This window comes from Phoca vitulina, unplaced genomic scaffold (assembly GCF_004348235.1).
Source record: "Phoca vitulina isolate PV1807 unplaced genomic scaffold, GSC_HSeal_1.0 scaffold18, whole genome shotgun sequence".
In the NCBI taxonomy this organism is placed as follows: domain Eukaryota; kingdom Metazoa; phylum Chordata; class Mammalia; order Carnivora; family Phocidae; genus Phoca; species Phoca vitulina.
This window is the reverse complement of record NW_022589721.1, coordinates 26346191-26366723: the sequence shown is the minus strand read 5'-3', so window position 1 is coordinate 26366723 and position 20533 is coordinate 26346191. Positions and strand designations below refer to the sequence as shown.

At 48.6% G+C, this 20533-nt stretch overlaps 1 protein-coding gene across 1 annotated transcript in view; it reads right to left on the bottom strand.

Annotated features, from left to right (window-relative positions):
- Nucleotides 1-20533, bottom strand: part of TG (thyroglobulin) — a 237253-nt gene that overhangs the window by 165414 nt on the left and 51306 nt on the right. Inside the window, exons 23-27 of the mRNA XM_032415805.1 lie at nucleotides 15197-15313; nucleotides 14573-14688; nucleotides 11217-11319; nucleotides 6122-6313; nucleotides 1867-2031 (exon numbers count right to left, since the gene is read on the bottom strand). Coding sequence (XP_032271696.1) covers nucleotides 1867-2031; nucleotides 6122-6313; nucleotides 11217-11319; nucleotides 14573-14688; nucleotides 15197-15313 — 693 coding nt within the window. The remainder of the gene's footprint in view (nucleotides 1-1866; nucleotides 2032-6121; nucleotides 6314-11216; nucleotides 11320-14572; nucleotides 14689-15196; nucleotides 15314-20533) is intronic.

Sequence of the window (20533 nt, the reverse complement as noted above, 5' to 3'; positions counted from 1 at the left end):
ATATACACAGGGCATTGGAAGAAAAACAACCCAAAACTTCAAAAGTCATTTGGTAATCACTCCTTCTCAGGGAGGCCAGGCAAGGACACATTCTTTATTTTTGGGCACATACCAAGCACATGCTCCATGTGAAGCAATTCACTCTGGATTTATTGCCCATGAATATATCATACATCTTTCTGCAAATGCTTGTTTTTACCCGGGGCTACCTCTCAGAATAATGGATACCATATGTTTACTATCCAACATGTAAATAAGCGATTTGATTTTATTTACCCCCAAAAAACACTAAGCCTCATGGAATTCCACCTAATTAGGCAATATTTTTTGTCCAGGCTTTGGTAAATATTCATTCCATAGATATTATATATATTCTCTATGCCAGGTTTTAGGCTGGATGGTGTGAATCCAGAAATTATTAAGACACGGGTCCAGTTCTTAAAAAAACAAAAGATAATGACAAAGTCAAAATATGATAATAATATTATCTAACATTAATACTATGTGTCAGGCCCCCTACAGAGTTCCTCTCAAACAGACGTATTATCTGTAAGTGCCTGTAGAGAGGAGCGGGTAAGAATATCAGCTCTGGAGCCATATTGCCTGCTTTCGGGTCCCAGTCCTTCTCCTTGGAAGCTCGGAGCCCTTAACAAGACTTCATTTTCAGTGTACCTCGGTTTCTTCAGCTGTAAAATGGGGAGAATTGAAAGCAGTTCCTCTCCCTCCAGGCACTATGTTGGGGGTATGTGGGTGAGCCCCGGGGTTCTGATGGCCGAGAGCTGCCTACACTGCCTACACTGAGAAGTAGGTCTTGCAAACTTCTAGAGGCAGGAGATAGTGGATGCCAACTCTTGAAGGACCAACGTCTCCTAAAGACAGGAAGCCTCCAAGGGCTCTTTGACACCCTTTCCCCCCTTAGTCCCCTTCCCTGCCCTGTCTGGCTGACACCTGCCCTGCTTTCAGCCCTCCCAGCGCAGAGGGTGGGGTGGAACCCCGTGCTGGCAGAAAAACAGAGAGGAGGCAGGATGAAGCTGGGCTTCGGCCAGCCTCACAGAGGAACCGGGAGTGAGTGATCCCGAGTCCGGTTCTCACCATAAACTCTGACTGTTCAGGTTGGAAGGAAACTGCCAGGTCACCTAGTCAGTGCTTCTCAAACTTCTCAAACTCAGCAGGCATAGCATTCTCCAGACAGCTTGTTCAAACAGATTCCTGGGGCCACCCTGCGGGTCTGGGGTGGGACCCGAGAATCCGTATTTCTAATGAGCTTCTGGGGATCCTGAGCCCACCAGTCCTGACCACAAGGAGTCGTGCCAGTGTGGTCAGTCCTCAGCTCAGAGGTCTTCCCTGATGGAGACCTGCTGAGGGGACAGGGCGGGGGTAGGCAGAGAGGAGATCTGACTGCTCACCATGGGGTCTCAGACGCTAATGCCCATCCCTGTAAAATGAGGGGGTGGGCAGATGATCTCAGAGTCACTTCTAGATTTAATGCTTATAAGTTTGTGGAAAGTGCTGGAAGAACTTCTGAAAGAGGAGGATGGAGCAAGCTGAATGGTTATTTCTGTCAACGGAGCCCACGCGGTGGGGCGCAGAGCCCCTTCTACTGCCTGTAATCAGCAGGGGCTGTGTAGTTGGGACCACCTGCCACAGCGATGCTGCCCAGCTGAGCCGGCCTCCCTCCAGCCAACCGGCAGCCTTGGCAGAGCTGCTGAGATGCTCTGGTTGGGTTTTATGTACATCTTTGGTACCATTTCTTTTCAGAATTGTAACTCTCTTAGGGTACAGAGAGGGCTCCTAGGAGAGGAATGGCAGACCTTGTGGTGAGGAAAATGCATTTTGAAAGAAGTCAGGCAGAAGGCAGAGACTTACTCTGGAACTCCTGGCCTCCCAGACGCAATGTCACCTGGCGGCTCCCCCGGTCGTACGTCACACCAGGACATGTGGCATTAGCCTGGGCTTTAGCGGGGTCCCTCCAGTCCTTGACATTGCAAAGCAGGACATCAGGGGAGCTCAGCAACCCACAGATGATGGGACCTGCAGAGTCATGAGAGAGAGGAGAGGTTGATGTGATGAAGAACAAGGAGGGCCCTTTTAGGGACTCACGTCTGTGCCCTGAGAGGCTTGGAGGATGGGGACAGGTAATGATGCCTTCGGAGCACACAGGGATGGACACTGGAACTCAGCAGCCTGGTTTTCAATTGTGTTCCTCTTCCCTGATAGTTCTGAACTTGTCATAGTGGCAAATTCCCAAAGGGAGGGCCACCCCCATGCCGGCCCTGCTGAACCTTTCCTCCTCCATTAGAACCCTTCTTCATGGGTCAGTAGCAACGATGTCTTCAATACCACTGGGGGTCTTAGTGTCAGAGTCCTCTGTCCTCATTCTCTACCCCCTATCCCACAGAGTGATCTTTTTGAGGCTTCAAGCAAATAAACAGAAGCTTCTGTCTCTCTTCTCTTTCTCTCTCTTTCTCTCTCTCTCTCTCTCTCTCACACACACATACACACACACACACACACACACACACACATGTGCACGAACATGTCAACTTTGAAGGGACTGAGAAAGGAGTACTCAGATTCCAAGTAAGGAACTAGGAAAAACCATGCACCAATAGCACTTGCCTATTAGGAAGTGAACTCCTTGTCTCTGGATGCATTCAAGCATAGGCCGTGTGCCCCCCATGTCTGGGATATGCAGAGAGAAATCTATAACCAGGGGAGGCACTAGACTATTTGTCTAATTTTTTATTAGACTAATTTTTTATAGAGCCTGATTTTTTAAAAAGATTTATTTATTTGAGAGAGTGAGCAAGCGAGCTCAGGGAGGAGGGGGCAGAGGGGGAGGGATAGAATCTCCAGCAGACTCCCGCTCAGCGCAGAGCCTGTCGTGGGACTCGATCTCAGGACCCTGAGATCATGACCTGAGCCAAAACCAAGAGTTGGTGGCTTAACCCACTGAGCCACCCAGGTGCCCTTATATATCTTAATTTTGAATATGTGTCCTAATTTTTAAAATGCTTCAATGAAGTTACAACTTTATTTAGGTTCAGGAAGACCTATCCCGAGCTAAGTGCATTTGACAGTGGGTTTTTTTTTTTTTATGTTATGTTAGTCACCGTACAATATATCATTAGTTTTTGATGTAGTGATCCATGATCCATTGTTTGCGTATAACACCCAGTGCTCCATGCAGAACGACAGCGGTTTTAGTGAGGTAAGGTAGGCATCTCAAATGGTTCAGATGTCTGTACTGTGCCAGTCACTATGGTGGTAAGTGCTTTAAATATGTTAATCCCCTTAATTCTTACCGACATTATTATTTCCGTTTTACTTGTGAGGAAACCGAGTCTCATATAAGTTAATTGCCCAAATTTACTGAGATATAGAAATTAGATAATTTATATGTCATTTCTATAAGTAATCCCATTAGGTAGTATGGTTGTTCAGATTCTCCCGAAAAAAAGAGGAAATCTGTCACCCCATAACCCTATTCCCTTCCTTATCCTAATTTATGCCCAAATCCAGATGAGAGTTTCAAACTCATCCCTCACCAAAATTTCCCCAAAGTAGATGACTCAGATGTCTGGCTTATGAATCTGACGTCTTGTCCTTCTCCCTCCCACTGGCCACTTTTAACCTGCAGGTGATAAGAAATCAGCAGCAGCATCTCTGTGTAAAAAATCACCTTACAGGTCCTCTGACTGCTGGTTCTCAAACCAGGGCCTCGGACTGATTCTATCAACAACACAGGGAGAGCTTTGAAAATGTTCGTTCCTCAGCACGAACCACAGAGTTTCTGACTTGATAGGTCATAGGGGTGGGAGGTGGTGACATTCGGGAATTGGCATTTGTCAACAGCACCACAGATGATTCTGGTGCACAGCTGGATTCTAGAATCCCTGACCTGATTAGACCACTTCATTTCATAGATGAGGAAGCAGAGGCACAGAAGAGGAGAAAGGTTTTCCCAGCTGAAACCGGAGGAATGGCCAGCAGGCAGCGAGGGCCTGAGGGGGGCCCACAGGCTGAGCCTCTCAGGACCAGGGTAGCAGGGTGCATAAGAGCCCGCTGAGAGCCCAGAGCAAGTCTGCGCCCCGTGGCTGCCCTCTCCCAAGGCAGGAAACAGCATCATGGAATTAAATAAGAGGCGGGTGTATTTTTCCTTCTGCTCTCAGACTTTGGAAGAGAAACCCATGTAGCTTTGTTCTTTCATGCTAAAGAGGCAACGAGAACTCTGTGTATCTGAGAGACGGGTGCCAGCTAGAGATTCGAAGTCACTTTGCGGATCCCGTCCTGCCAGCTTCCATTACACTCCTGGGAACTGCAGGGTCGCCTGAGTCCCTTGGAACCCCACTGAAATGTAGGTATGGGAGCCTCGTGAATTGTCCTCAATAATCAGTGGAAACAAAGCCACTTAGGAAGTGGAGGTTGGAGGAGGCAGAAGCAGGGAGGGGAATCTATCAGAAAGTTAAATGACTTTCCAGACCGGGATAAAAGGACGGAGAGGGACTCTGTCCCTGGTCAATTCAGCAGATCTGGCCAAAGCTTTCTGATTCAAAGCTCCAGATCTGCCCATCAGACAAGCCTGGGGAACACATCTGCCGCCCGGTGTTTTATGTGCGTCTCCAAGAGAGCTTAACTTGTGGCGTGGTAAGGGGGCCATTCAGCTCAACACAATTCAGGGATCACAGGTTCCACTTGGAGGGAAAAGCAAGTGAGCTGCAAGCCAGAAATGTCATGGAAACAAGGATTTTGTGGGCTTACTGTTCCATGGAACAAACTAATTCTTCCATATATGATTCTAAGGAAAACAACCTTCCAACTTGAAAAACCATATGGTTTGGTGAGAGAATTTGGAGAAATCATCGTGTCCTCAGAGAAGAAGGCAGAAGGCATTGCGGATTTGATCTGCAATGTTTCACATACATGCATGTATTTATATGGATATGCGTGTGTGTGCGTGTGTGTGTGTATGATATCTATCTCTCTATATATATATACTTTTGCTTATCTAAACACTAACACGAATGCACATCATATAATCACAGAGCATTAAACCTAAAAGGGATTTTAGAATTCAACTCAGTCCAGTCCGTGCTCCTGCCCTTCCCCTCCAATAGCAGGCTCTCATCCAGCCCCACAGACAAATGTGAGCTAACCTCAGCATTTTCAGTAAACACCTTGTTTGAACTCTCAGCAGCATTCAAATCTGTGGACAATCTTCCTTTATCTTCCCACCCCCTCCACCACGGTTTCCACGATGTACACCCTCCTGGGACTCCTCCTGGATGTCTGGACTCTAATTCTCCATCTTTGAAGGTCCTCCCCATTATGTAGGTGTTCACTAGGGATTACCCCCTCCCCCTCTACCTTTTTACCCTGTACCCTCTTCCTAGGAAATCCCACCCAGACCCTCAACTCTGATACCACCTCAATGCTAGGAATCCATGCATCTCTATCTGCCACCTGGACTCCCACTCTGAGCTTTGGATCTTTGTACCCAAAAGCTTAGTCCGCATCTTGTGAATGTCTTAAAGGCATTGCAAACTTGGCACACTGTAAATGGGCTCATGACCTTCCCAAATCCCCCTTTCCCAGCAGCAAACCTGACATCTGATATCTTCCATTATTCACCACACAAACAAGCTATCAAACCAGGTGAACAAGCTGGATCATCAAGAAAGGTCTTTGACACGTTTCCCTTCTTTGGTCCTCTGGTTTTGCCTGCTAAGGATACCTTGAATCTGACCCTTTTTCTCCATCTCCACCGCTATCACCCCAGCCCCTGCCACCCCCCCTCACCAGGACTGCAGAGGTAGCTCTTAACTGAACCCCACATCTGCTCCAACTCCCCACCCATTACCTTCTGCAACCTCAAGCCAAAGCTTCAAAATTCAAACCTGATCATGTCATTCCTTCACTTAAAACTTTCAGTAGCTTCCCAATTATTCTTAGAATAAAAAGCACCTGCAGGGCTGCATAAGCTAAGTGGTTATCTCGCGCCCGCACCTCCCCACACCGTCCCCACATTGCATATCCTGGCTTCGGCGACCCTGCTAGTTCCTTAGTCGGACCACGGGTCCTGGGACTGGAGGGCCCTGGTCCTCACCGTCACATCAATTACCTCCTTGGACCTGGGCGAGGATGAAGCCGTCACAGCACGAATCATGGTCACATGCCCGAAGACAGAAGAGATGAGCCCCCGTCAGATCGGCTCCTGAGGCTGGGAACACAACGGGCCGGTACATTCCGGAGAGCGTGTTTTGGAAACCCGTTTGCTCGAAGCTCTTCTGACTCGTTGTGGTGAACTCTTGGCCTGGGGGAAAAGGCAGAAAATTGTTTTTAAAGATCTGAAAACCTTTCAGAGTTGACCACAGTTTACTGGTCATATGACAGTGGACACTCTGATTGGGCTAGGGGCAGTGTGAAGTCCAAGATGAGATACTCTCTACACCATGAAACTTCTGGATTGCCCGTGCATGGAGAGCATGGAGCTCCCGAGGGTCCTGGCCCCAAACCAGCAGACCTGGACAGACGCCCACCACACCTCTGATGGACTAAAGGGGGGTGTGTGGCGAGGTGATATTTATTATTATTTTTATTATTGCCAGCAAACATTTATTGAGCTCTAACTGTATACACAGACACAGTGACACGTGCTTTGCCTACTTGACCTCAATTTGTTTTCACCGCCATGTGAGTTAGGTTCAGCCCGCTCTGCTACCGTGTGCATTTCTGTGGTTCAAACTGAAGCCACATCGGTTGATGTATGGTTTTCCCAGCACGTCACTGCCTTGTGCCATCAAACAACAGGTGAATGGAGCACACACAAACACAGCAGAGGGCGGCAAGCTGCAAGAAACTCGCAACTGTACACAGTGCTCATCGGCCCATGTTCTTCCCCTGGCCCCAGACTGTCTACCTTCTCTGTCTTCAAAGTGACAACTGCAATTTTCCCCTGCCTAACTCAGCTGACTCCCCCCTTCCCAACACCCTCCTACATCAAGCTCTGTGACTCTTTTACAAGTTACTATAACATTTCTTTGTGATGGATTCATTATGTCCTTTTTAAAAATTCTGCTAGCATCTTAAATAGGATTGTGATCGCTGTTGTCAGTCCTCTGGCTAAAAATGGTGAGGTTTGGGTTTCGCCTGTCCCTAACTCTAGTTTTCCCATAAGCCCTGTTATTTTTAGAGCATCATTTTGCAAAGGGAAGATTTTTCCAGGGAGATATATATATAGATCTATAGCCAAAATGTCTATCCTATTATTATGGCCGTTTCCCATGTGAGGAAAGAGAATGAACGGTCATGCCTAGGTTGACACAGCTGGTGGGTGGCAGGAGGGATGTGGAGTCTGTGCCCTTCACCACCCTGACCTCCCCTCGACCCAGCTGTTCACTAGGGTTTAACCGACTCATGCACCTGGAAGTCGTGGAGAGGCTCACAGTGTGGGACCCAAGAGGACGGCCTGCAGAATGAGACACACTGGAGTGCAAATCCTTACAGCATCTCAGAGCCTCAACTTCTCCATCCGTTCAATGCGGACGATAGTATGTGATCCTCATGGACGTTGAGTAGATGAAAAGCTAGACCATACATTAAAAGGCTGAGCAATGAGCCTGGCACTTAGCTGATGCTCAGCAGATATTGTGCAGGTCTCCAGAAAGCTGTATCTTTTCCTCCTAGCATTGGCTCCCTCCACCCTTTCAGCCTGACTGTCCTGTCACTGACTATGCCTGCAAGGCCCCAGCCCATCCTTCACCAAAACCCAGTGTAACTTCAAGGGTCCATCTCCCCGATTTTTCCAGTTGAATTCATTTCTCTCTCCCTAGATCTCAAGGGTCTATCATCCTTCACCCTGTCTTTAAGCTACTTGAGTCAGTGTCTGCTTCCCCCACCAGCTTGAGATTCCCCAGAGCCATTCCCTGCTGGCCAGCACTGTGGTCATGGCCATATGTGTCTGTTTCAATATCTGTCTCGGTTCACCGAAGTTCATGTTGCAGTAGCCACACTCTAAGTGCTGGTGGCCACGGGTGGCCCCTGGGTATCATTTTGGACAGCAAAGGTTCATAGAACATTCCCATCACTGCAGAAAGTTCCACGGGACAGCCCTGGACTATAGGGCTCTCTCTCGGCAGCCCCTGGCATCCTCCACATTGCCCGGCATGGAGGACCTCCTGCCCTGATGTCTGGTGGCAGGATCCTCCTCTTCCTTCGGTCTCAGTTCCAACGTCCCCTCCTCTGAAGCTCCCTCCCTGACCCACCTTCCATAATGAATGTTCATCTTTCTTTTCCTTTTTAAATTGTGATAAAATATATGTAACATAAAATTTACCATTTTAACCATTGTATGTGGATAGTTCAATGGCATTCAGTACGTTCGCATTGCTGTGTGGCCATCCCCACCATCCAACTCCAGAACTTTTGCTTCATCCTGAAATGAACCTCTGCACCCATCAAACACTAGCTGCCCATCCCCTCCCCCCAGCCACCCCTCATAACCACTGTTCTACTTCCTGTCTCCATGAACCTGACTGTTCCAGGAAGCCCATGTCCGTCTTTATCCCATGGTCCTGTTTCATCTTCATCAAAGCACTTATAACCCTCGGAAGTGATCTTATTGCTGGATCAATTCCTTTACCAGTTGGTGATTCTGTCTGTTTTGTTCACAGCTGCATCCACAGTGCCTGCCGAAGTGCGTGTCACGTGGCAGGTACTCAGTAAATAGTTATGAGAAGTGCCGATGCTGAGCAGATCCACACAATGGTCAAGTCCTAGATAATGGAGCCAGTCTGGGGGACATTGCAGAGCTGGGCGAGGTTGTGCCCTGAAGTCCCCGGTTCCACCCTGATGGAGCGGCAAGATGCTTCCTCTTTCTAGACCTCATCTGTGAAACGAGGGGGTTGGGCTAGGCAATCGGGAAGGAACCTTCCAGCACTATCTTCCTTTGAGTCTGAAAAATCACATGGCTACTCGTCCATGTTCCAGGCCACAGATTTTAAGTGGGTGTAGACAGGATGGACGTAGAAGATGGATCAAGGCATCCTGTCTTCCAGGTCACTTAAGGTCAGGTTGTGAATGCATGTGCCTGCCTACTTCTACCACATGCCACTGACACGGGAGGCCTTCAGACACTGCATCTAGTCCTCCGCACCGGTGACGTTTGATCCCTACCTTAGAGCATGTAAACTAAAGAAGTGGTTTCCTGAGCAGAGATGGTGCTAGGAGGTGGGGAGGCAGGAGTCTGAACCTCCCTTCTCTGCTTGCTATCTTAGGCTACAGAATAGCTGTGTATGTGCATTTTCTGCTTAAAAAAAAAAAAAGCAAAACAAAACAAAAAAAGCAAAAAGCAAAACAAAAAACAGTTCTGCATTGATTTAGTTTGGCAGAAAGGGAGCTTCTCAATTTCCCTTGCAATCTTCCCCAAAGTATAAACTTTCAGGAGATGAGAACAAATAAGAAAAAACACTTCTAAGGAAATGGAGTTGCCTTTTTTAAAAAATGTGATAAAAGGCCAAGGATTGGTTTTAAAGAACATTTGGGGGAGTGGTTACTTGTTTGATTTTGGTTTTCCTTTTTAGAAAAACAAAAATCTCATGCTCTGTTATTATTTTTAAATGGATAAAATAATAATAATAATAATTGGAATAAACACTGGGGCAGGAATTCTAATTCCCCTGGCCACAGATGAGAGAAATCCCAGCTCTGCTGGACGCTCCCAGGGGAGCCCTGCCCTCAGACAGGATGGAGGCCTGAGGTGAAGGAAAGGCCAGAGACAAAAACCCATGGGCGCTTGTCTCTGCCGTGGGCTGCCGACCGCCCCTGAGGCTCGGTGCCTGGGCCATGGAGCCCTCTCTACGTGCTGCCAGCTCTTCGCTGCCATCTCAAGCTGCTGGGAGCCAGGCCACCTGAGCTACGGACCGTCCATGCGAACCCTCAGGCCCTCGGTCCAGCCTGCTGGGCTACCATCTGGTCCACGGCCTTACCTCGGACCATCAGGAAATGTGTCCACCGAAGGAAAACCGTCTTAGAAGTCTCCTGCCCTTGCCATTTACCTGATGCCGTGCACTGCTCTAAAAGCACAGGTAACCTCACTCCAAACCTCCCAATCTCCTCAGTTCACTTGTGACTCTGATTTTACTGGTGACGAAATGGAAGCCCAGAGAACATCAAGGACCTTGGCCAAAGCCAGTGTGCGGCAGAGCGGGGCCAGTGCAAGCAGGCCGGCTCCAGCACCCTCACCCTGAACCGAGGGAAGGAGGGCCCGGAGAGCCACGACCAGAGAAGGGTCCCAGCTCACGGGGAGCCTAGACGAGGCCCAGGGCTCGCGCACCCTGCGCTGCTGGCCCTTCTCTTGGGCCTGATGGAGAGAAGGCAGGAGGTGAGCAGGCCAGGGCAGACGAGGACACGCTTCCCTGTCCCTGCTCTGTGAAGCTGTGCAGGGGAATTCAGACTCACTTAGGGTCAAACCCACCTCCCCAATTTATTAAGAGTATGACCCTGTGAAACTCTTCTAATCTCTCTGAGCCTCAGTTTCCTTGAACCCTTTCTTGCCTTCCTCCGAGAATTTCTGTGAGGGTGGATGAAGGCTGTTTGGGGAAGTGAGCTTTAAACTGTGGGATATGATCCACCCTTGTTACTCAAAGCGTGGCCCTTGGGCCAGTAGCTTTGGCTTCCCCGAGAGGTTATCTGAAAGGCAGAATCTGGCCCAACCCCGATGTATTGACTCAGCTTCTGCATTTTCACAAGCCCCGCAAGTAATAGACATGCACAGGGCAGTATATTATGCAGGAGGCCCTGAGCAGGGTTGGTGGGGAGGGGGGTGCTTGGAGGTTTGGACCATTGTGAGAAGGTCTGGTAACTGTCAGGGTGGGTGGAGACCAAAGGGAGGGGAGTGTGAAGCTTCACGAGTGGGAAGGCCCAGGAGGGGCAGCTGCTGGGGGCTCAGAGCCCTTGCCCCGGCTGGGGATGCTCCCCGCTCACAGGCAGCCTCCTCTGGGGGGTTGCACAGGGCACACAGTCTGCCCTCAGCTGGGCTCTGCCTGAAGCCCCTGTGTCTGCTCTGCCACTTCGTTCGTCACCTGCAGAAGGAGCCCCCCATCCCTCAGGCTGGGGGCAGTGTGGCCCCTCCTTAAACGTGCCCTGCTAGGAAGCAGCTCCAACACCAGTCAAGTTAAGCCACTGAGGCCCCAAGCCATCCAGCTCGACCAACCTACCCTTTTTCAGATACACAGCCAGAGAGTCCTCGCTCCTCACTGTCACCTGGCACCTAAGGCTTCCGAAACCGGTGGCCTCTGAGTTCCCCAATGTGTCTTGATGCTAGAGATGGGAAGAGGCTGCATTAGTACCCCAGGATGGTCAATTCAATTCAACAAACATTTATCCAACTCTAACCATGGCTGGACACTGGGGCTGCAAAGATAAAAAAGAGAACATTCCTGCCTATTAGTTTCTCCCAGTCTTTTGGAGCACACGGACATGTAGGCAGTAAATTCCAGCCCAGAGTGTCAGCTGCAAAGACACATGGAATTCCAGAGGAGGTCACTGTAGAAGAGGGAATGATTAATTCTATTGAGAAGGGGGTGCTAGAGAAGTTCCCCAGAAAAAGTGAATCTGGGTGGGGTACTGACGTATGAGTAAGAGTTCATCAGTTGGAAATAAAAGAAGGAGGATGTTAAGCAAAGGATACGGCAGAAATGAAGCTCAAGAATTCTGTGGTGTTTTGAGGACTAGAGCCTGTGGTTCTCAGAGACGAGAGAGAGGCAGGAATCAGCTCATGGAAGTCGTTACAGTTGTGGTTTGTATCCAGTGAGGCTCAAAGTAAGTTTCATAAGCTTGGAATTGAGGTCAGACGTCCAAAGGCCTTGCCTTCCTCGCTAATCTCCAATCTCTCTTTCTCTTTCCAGCACTCCTGCTGTGTGGGGGGGGGGGGGGGGGGGGGGGCAGGATAAATCTGTTTTTATCAATTTGTGTTTGGTTCCCAATGTTCTGCCCTCCCCTCAAAGTTGCCTAACTGAGTTTCCCGGCCGTGGGAATCTTTGAAGGGCAGGGGCTAAAGCAAAGCTATCTGAAGGCAAGGGCTCTTCTTCCTTTTTAGAAGACCTGAGCTCAGTGCGAGGATGATGGCCTGGGGAGGGGAGAAGGGCCTCTGAGAGGGGGAGAGTCCTGCACTTCTGAGAAGGGCGTGGGTGGCAGGTCCCAGACTAGAGCACCCCGCCCCCCGCGCCGTGTGTGGTCAGGCCTGGAGGGGGTGAGGTGGGTGTCAGCTGGACCATACACCTGCAGCCTAGACCCAAAGCACGGGGTTCCTGCCTTGGTCAAGAGTCCCGCCCACACCCCAAACCTAACCCGGGCACAAGGTGCAGGGGAGCCTGAGGGCAGCGTCTGGCACCATGGCCTCAGCACTGGGTGGCATGGACCTGTCACATCACTCACGATCCACGCTCGACACCTGACCCCCGTGCCTCGGGATGGCACTGAGAGCCCCGGGTCCTGGAGGGAGCCCTGGGATGGCTGACACAGGATTTCTGCCAGCCTGTTAGGGAAGCTGACAGCAATGTGACAGCTATCATAACGGTCACTGAGCTCGTTCTCTGAGGCAGAAACTGTCCTGTGAGCTTTTCCATGTATGGCTTTACTCAGTCCTCACAAGAACCGGGAGATACAGGTGCCGCTCACTACCCTGCATCGTAGATGAAGATTCTGAGGAACCAAGGGACAAAGAGCGACAAGCAAGCAGTGGGGCTGGGACCCGAACCCAGGACAGCCTGGCTCCAGAGTCACCTCCTTAACACGCCCTGTGACAGGCTGTCTCTCCCGGAGAGAGGGGGGAGTTGGAGGGAGAGTTCATTCCTTTTTTGCTTTTTTTTTAATGAAGAAGTGTTTTATTTCTTGTAGATTAAAATCCATACTTACTAAGCAAGCAGTGGTCAGGGCATCAGAGGCTCAAATGACCAATAATCCAATACTTTTGCTCAGAGAAATGCCAGGTGCTTATATGCGCTCAGTAAATGTCAGCTCTTTTTGTTATTAATAATTCTATAAGCTGGATCTGATCCCTTAGGGAAAGAGAGGAGTAGAATTTCCTTGGGTCAGAGATTCCCAGTGTTTTGGCAGCTGTCCGGGGAGCAGTGTCACTGACTGGGACCTTAGACCCCTCGACCACAAAGTACCTATGGGAAGTGTGGACAGAGGTGTCCCATTAGCAGAATCACATTGACACAGACCAGCCAAGGTGAGGGGACAGCACCTGGAAACCCCAGATAACAAATAAATCCAGCCGATCTGCGTTGTCCAATGGCATTAATGCTCATGGGTCCCGGCTCACTGTCACCAGCCTGCGAGCCTAACCTCCCTCCCCACCCACCCGCTCTATCTCCCCCTGATAGATCTTAAGACAGGCCTCAGTCACGATAGCAAGACAAAATAAAGGCACGGTCATCGTCCCCAAAACGTTTTAACCTTTAAACTCAAAGGAGCTAACGTTGCCTCGATGACTGTGTGTCTTGTGTTAGCTTCTCGAATCCTCACCAGAAGCCTGTGAGGTCAGGCCTCACGTTACAGACGAGGAGTCTGAGATTAGGAAGCGGCACATGGCCTAACAGCCCCAGACTGACAGGCTGGGGATTCAGTGAAGACCCCTCCTTGTCTCTTCTCTGGCTCCTGCAGCTACAGACCTTGGCTTGAATCCTAAAATTCAGGGGTCCACCTTCCATGCCCTTTCTGGGATGTCACTTATGAACACACACTCACACCCCTGCACAGGTGCGTGTGCAAAGGGCATGTGATTCACTAGTGTTGGTGATGTTGCAAAACTGCCAACACACCTACATGTCCTTAAAAATGCGACATAAAGGGGCGCCTGGGTGGCTCAGTAAGTTGAGTGTCCGACTCTTGATTTTGGCTCAGGTCATGATCTCAGGGTTGTGAGATCGAGCCCCGCATCGGGCTCCATGCTGGGGGTGGAGCCTGCTTGAGATTCTCTCTCTCTCTCCCTCTGCCCCTCCTCCTGCTCACACTATCTCTCTCTAAATAAATAAAATCTTTTTTAAAATGTGAAATAAATTACGTACATCCATAGAATGGATTGGTATGCTGCCATTAAAAAGAACAAGGTTCATTTTAAACATACAGAAAGTTAAGCATTATGTGAGAAAATCAAGGTAGAAAAGAATATGTATTATAAGCTATTAATATTTAAACAAACCAAAAAGGATGCTTATAAACACATAGACGTTTTCTGGAAGTTTCCATGAGAAACTGGAAGAGTAAAATGAGATTTGCATGCGGCTAGGAGCTGGAAAGTTAGGACAACTGCTTCTTTCTGCATCCTCTTCTGTCCTGATTCATGGTCACAGTGAAATTGTCAGCCTTGGCCCCAGGCACAGCCATTTCATGGGGTTCAAACTAATATTTAACATTTTCTTTTTAAGTTATAATCCGTGTTTGCTCAGACAGACAGCTGCATCCTGAGCCTTCACCGGCCCGCTGCGGTCTCCATTTCCCAAAGCCCGCTGTCCATTCAGTCAGAGTATGTCTGACCCCGAACCCCCACACAGCTGCCACGACTGACCTGAGCCGAAGTCACGCAGGCGATGTTGTCACTGGTCCAAGCATAGAAATCGCACGAGACCTCTGATCCCGCCGTGGACACCGTGAGGAAGCTGCAGGCCTCGTCCAAAGCACAATCTGTGGACAGCACGGGCACCTGTCTCAGGTGATACTGAGGACAGACGGACACATGCCCCCACCCCCTGCCCCCAAAACACCCAAACACACACTCATCTGTAACATGGACAACAGTGAGCTTCCTAGACTGTAGGGTTATGATCTCATAACAATCCTTGTAAACCTACACGCTCAATAAATGAGAGTTTTTTGACCCTTCTCTGGGTAATTTTGCTGTTGCTACAGCACATAGCTCTCGAGACCGGGACAAATAAGGCTACAAGGAATCGATGTCCTTCATCTCTGCTCCCTTACATTTGGCACCGCATTGTTCTTGGTACATTGTGAATGCATTATAAACTCTGAAGTGAAGTCACAAGTTGGATGTACATTTTGGGAATCAATTGATTTACCACGTGTTCTGATAAAGTGTAATTTTTCATTATGGTTCCAATGGTTTTATTCGATTTGCATGCCAAGGTCAGCAGAGCCTATTTCCGCATGCGCCCATCTCCCCACCACCCCTTACCTATGAAGCACTGCAGCAGGGGGGACTCAGAGTCAGGAACTTTGGACCCACCCCCCACAGTGACATTGGCACTGAGGATCACTTGAGATTCTGGAGCCTTCTCAAATTTCCGCATCACTGAAAGGAAAGCAGATTGATCAAATTTGACTCTAAAGGGCAGAGGGCCTCTACAGAGAAGCCAGGAAAAGTGCCAGGTCAAAAAAGCCTTCCCAGCTCTTGGTCGCACAGAGGTCCCCAGGAGAAGAATTCCCTTTGAAAATGGTTCTAGCACGCTACTTCGTATCTGATGCAGAAAGCTACGTGTTATCATGTCTCCTTCTGCTCCCTCACGGTCAGGAGGTAAGGAGAAAATTTAATATTATGTTAGTCCTTACAACTCATTTTTTCTCATTGATACGGATTTTCTATCCAAATTTATATTTTCTTGTCCTGATCGAGTGCTAATTACCTTACAATTATTTTATTGAAAATTGAAAATTTTCTTTCCATAAAGCAATTTTTGCTTCCTTCTGGAAAGAGATAAGTTATCTTTTTTTTTTAAATTATGTTATGTTAGTCACCATACAATACATCATTAGTTTTTGATGTAGTGTTCCATGATTCATTGTTTGCGTATAACACCCAGTGCTCCATGCAATACGTGCCCTCCTTAATACCCATCACAAGGCTAACCCATACCCCACCCTCCTCCCCTCTAGAACCCTCAGTTTGTTTCTCAGAGTTCATAGTCTCTCATGGTTCATCTCCCCCTCCGATTCCCCCCCTTCATTTTTCTCTTCCTTCTCCTAATGTCCTCCATGCCATTCCTTATGTTCCACAAATAAGTGAAACCATATGATAATTGACTTTCTCTGCTTGACTTATTTCACTTAGCATAATCTCCTCCAGTCCCATCCATGTTCATGCAAAAGTTGGATAAGTTATCTTTTAAAAGACAAATAAAACAAGCACAGGTGGGTTCACGTCAATCTGAGACATGTCCTGTGGCTCAGGCATTTTCATAATAGTCTTTGTTTAAGTGATATATCAGCATCTGTTTCTCTAGCTACCATCAACACGTCTGAGTTCTTCTCTGGTATTCACATCTGAGAATAACAGAGACACATGCTTATGGAACTAAACGGGGGAAAAGAAATAAATGTAAGATCTCAAGACAATAAGACTCGGAACTCATTCCTCACCAAGCGAAAAGTACTGCGGGTAACTCTCAAGGAATGAGACTCATTTTTGAAACCAAAAAAAATGCCCAGGGGCATCAGTGGTTTGCAAATAACTATGAAAAACCAAGCTCCAAAGTACACCACTATTAGTTTTTTGCAGATAGAACTGCAAGCATGCACCTAAGCACCCATTCTCATACATCTCTATTGCTGTGTAAAACAGACTTGTGTCTAGACTGGTTTTTATCATGTCAATAAGTTCAAGACCACCCAAAGCAATCTCTTCTCCATTTTCATAATAAGTGCAGGAAAAAAGTTTATTCCTTCTGGGATACAGTTGGGAGAGAGGATGCTAATACAAGAGAAATAGCATGCGTTAAGCCTTCACAAATTCTGATATAGAAAAAAATTATAATTTTACTAGGGATTCCTTCCATGTTGATCACGGAAGTTGCCAAGTTCATGGGCTCAGCCCACACTCAACTCTTCTGTTCTCATCTTTCTCTCTCTCTCTGTCTCTCTTTTTATTTTTATGCCCCTTACTATCTTGTTTGTAGAGACTATAGGGCTCCAGTCCAGCAGACACCAAGCTATATTCAGCCCTTTGTCCCTAAAGTTTAACAGGTATAGGCAGATGCTCACAACCTTGTAGCAGACTAAACAAAATTTGACAGGTCTTTCAGTTTCCAACTGAAGTCTTCCCAGAGGCTGAAAATGCAGTCAGTTTAGCACTTCAGTTAGACAATCTGCTGGTTCTCACGAAAGAGACACCTTGGTGACAAAGATCTTCATGTTGCAGCATTCTGTGAGGAAGCTCATTGCCAAACAGAACAGAAACAATCCAGGTGCTGAATTGCTGATAATTCCATAGAATATTGCGTTGGCTGACAGATTTCTACAGTCTAGTGGTACAATTTCCACATGCCACATTTTGACTTAGCAGGTATTTGCAAATGTCTTGGGAAAGAATAGAGGGTCCACATGAGAGCACAATCATATTTGATCATGGCTATTTATGTGCCCTTCTCTTTCCAAGGCAGGCAAGGACAATGTTCTGAGAATATCTGAACACCCACTAGCTGGCATAGTGACAGAGATACTAGGTTCCTGTGTATTGGATGGATGCACTGAAGAATGAATGAATGACTGCCAAGATCATTGCAGCCCCAGAAAGCCTGGAGAAAACATTACGAAGATCCCAGCATAGACCTCTGGGCATCTGACATGCTCTATGAGGTCTTGGGCATGGGTCAGCAAGAAGCAGAATTAGAAAACTGGATGTAGAATTAAAGGAAGATGAGCTTGCAATATTTCCAGCAGCCAAGGTCAGTGAGTGAACGACTCACTCTGTGGGTAAACTAAGGGTTTGCCACCGGCGATATAGAGAAGATCACAAAGGGACGCAGCACGTGGTGGGGGGAAGAGCACCAGCTCACCGTGTGAGTCCCGCCACCACCCCTCACCGGCTCTGAGTCCTGATGCACATTTCAATCTCTGAGAGCCCAGTTTTGTGGTTGCGAGGATCAAACTGAAGAGCACAGAAAAGCTGGTACACGATAGCAATCCAGTAAGTGCTGAGTCCCTTGGTGCCCTGGGGGGACATCTGCCTCCTTATCAGGGCCCATAAAACTGGCTGCGGGAATTAGGGTGGTGGGAGCCTCTCCGTCCCTGGTGGCCTTTAGGAAATAATTTCGAAGAGGCCCAGATAATTACAGCAACTCATTCATTCTGCCGACAAGCGCCAACAACCGTGGGATAGAACAAAAAGTAAGATAGGATCCTAGCCCCAAGGGGTCATATTACCTAAGGAGGCTAGAACCCAGAGAGGAGGGTGAGGTATGCGATTTTACTTTATCCCGAGAGCAGTACAGGCCCACTGAAGACTGGTAAGGGGCATTGCAGAAACAGAACTGTGTTGTAGAATGATTGTCCTGAAGCATCGTAGAAAAATCGTTGAGGGGCCCACACTGGAGCCAGAGGACTAGGGTGGGCTGCAGCAGTAATGCCCATGGGTGAAAACTCAGGTCTGGACACAGCGGGTGGGAAGGAGGCAAATCCCACCCCCCAACCCCCAGGTGATACAGCTGACCTCTACCCTGGGCTTTTTCTGGAGGACAAAGGCCTCAAAAAAAAAAGGAGTGCAGTCCCACTCCCAAAGAGGAAGCTCCTCTCAAAGGCTAAGTCGATTGGATTCCAAGAAGGGGGTTACTGACATCCCAGTGGGACCCAGCTTCTTAACATGGAAATCCTCCTGAATATCCAGAGAGGGAAACCAGCAACTCCGAGTTTTGCATAAGAAGCCAGAGACTGTGAGGTCCAGTCCGGAGGCTGTTTGTCAGCCAGAGCCTCGGGAAGGCATCACCGGAGTTGACAAGGCTGGGGTGTTGCTCATAGACACTCTGGACCACTGATGAAGCTGTCCTTTCTGCTCTGGACGAGCACAGGGCTGAACAAAGCCTGAAACGCTTTGCCAAGTACAGATTACAACCCTGGGCGCTGAGGCATTCATTCAGAGGGAAGCAGAGAGGAGTGGAGTTAAAAGGCAAGCATTTAGGTGATGATCCCCGAATAGCCAGGAGTCCCCAGGGCCCAGCCACCTGCTCCCCACTGTGGCCAGCATCTCCCTCACTGGTGAAGGGCACCTAAGGTCAGCCTGCCCAGTGGCCTCGAGCGCCTTCAAGCTTTAACGCCCCGATTGCTGTTTCTGCCCAAGAAGAGGAATACTGGAAAGAAGAATTAGACTTCCCTTGGATTTGCAGTGTATCCACGGGGACATGCACGCACACACGCACGCACACACACCCTCTTGAGACTCGTTAGCGCTTTGCTGAAGAAGGGAATGATTACTCTGAGCCTTGCAAAATGAAAATGCCTCACTTGGATTTTCTCAGGTGTCGTATGTGATTAGCTGCCCCACTTCCCTAGAGAGCAGGTAGGCTGTGCGTGCGTGTGTGTGTGTGTGTGCGTGTGTGTGTGTGTGTGTGTGTGCGTGTACCTGTGCAGGTGTGTGCTTCATAAGGAAGCAGATCAATCTAAGCAGAAGCAGGTTGGTGTCATGGGAAGCATGGGTTTGGGGGTCGGATACACACCAGTTCACATTCTAGGCATGTTATGTCCTGATTAGTGAGGAAGGTAAGCCATGCAGACATTCTCTGCTTCAGTTTCTTCAGCTACATGATTGGGGATACTAATATCTACCCCTCAGAACCACTGGGAAGCTCACCCATGACTGCCTGGCCCGGGGCCTGGCCTGGCACGTAGTAGGCCCAAGTACAGCAGGCCCTCTCCTTACACGGAAATCTGAGAGCCTAGGGCGGCCGGCGCCGGCTCTGCCTGGTCAGTCGTGCAAAGGTCAGCCAGACCTCAGGCAGGAAGGTGACTGTGGGACAGTCGGGCAAAGCCCTGAAGACTTGGAGAAGTCAGGATGAGAGGAACCTACAGATTGCCTCCACCTGCTCCTTGCTTCACCGAGGAGGAAACAGGCAGCTAATATTCCTGCGGCTTCTCATCATTCTGACATGTTTATTACCTCTCTCAGTCATGCCGTTGCTAACACGCTCCACTCCCCTGCAAGGCAGGCATGAACAGCCCCATTTGACAGGTGAGAAAACTTGAAGGTCAGTGGCTTGCTCAGACTACAGAGCTGCTAAAGGGCACCATTGAGATCACCCTAGTTCTCACCCCACTCCTACTATTCTAGGTCAAGTGTCAGTTCACCCAGGGCTTTCCCACCCATCATTTCAGTGAATAGCTCTGCCCAGTACAGGGTGGTGTTCAATGAATCCTCACTGTCCTCAGAGGATGGCATTGGCCCTTACAGGGTTAGGAGGCTGCTGGGGTGACTGAGGATCAGAGAAGTTGAGCGACTGGTTCTGGGTCACCCAGTAAGTAAGTTATAGAACCAGGACTGGCATTCAAGTCTTCCCACAACATCCAATCAAGAGAGAAAAGCTGACCAGCTTATCAGAGGCACACTGCCCACAAAAAAGGGATACTCAGCTCGTTAATTATTTTTAAATTCACGTCTCATACACACTGAAGTATTTGGGAATGAAGTTTCCTGATGTCTGAAATTTACTTTCCAAAGATCAAAAATAAAAGAGAGAGAGAGAGAGAGAGAAAGAAAGAGAAAATGCTAACAATTTTTGGATCTAGAGGTCAGGTTACTTGTTCATCC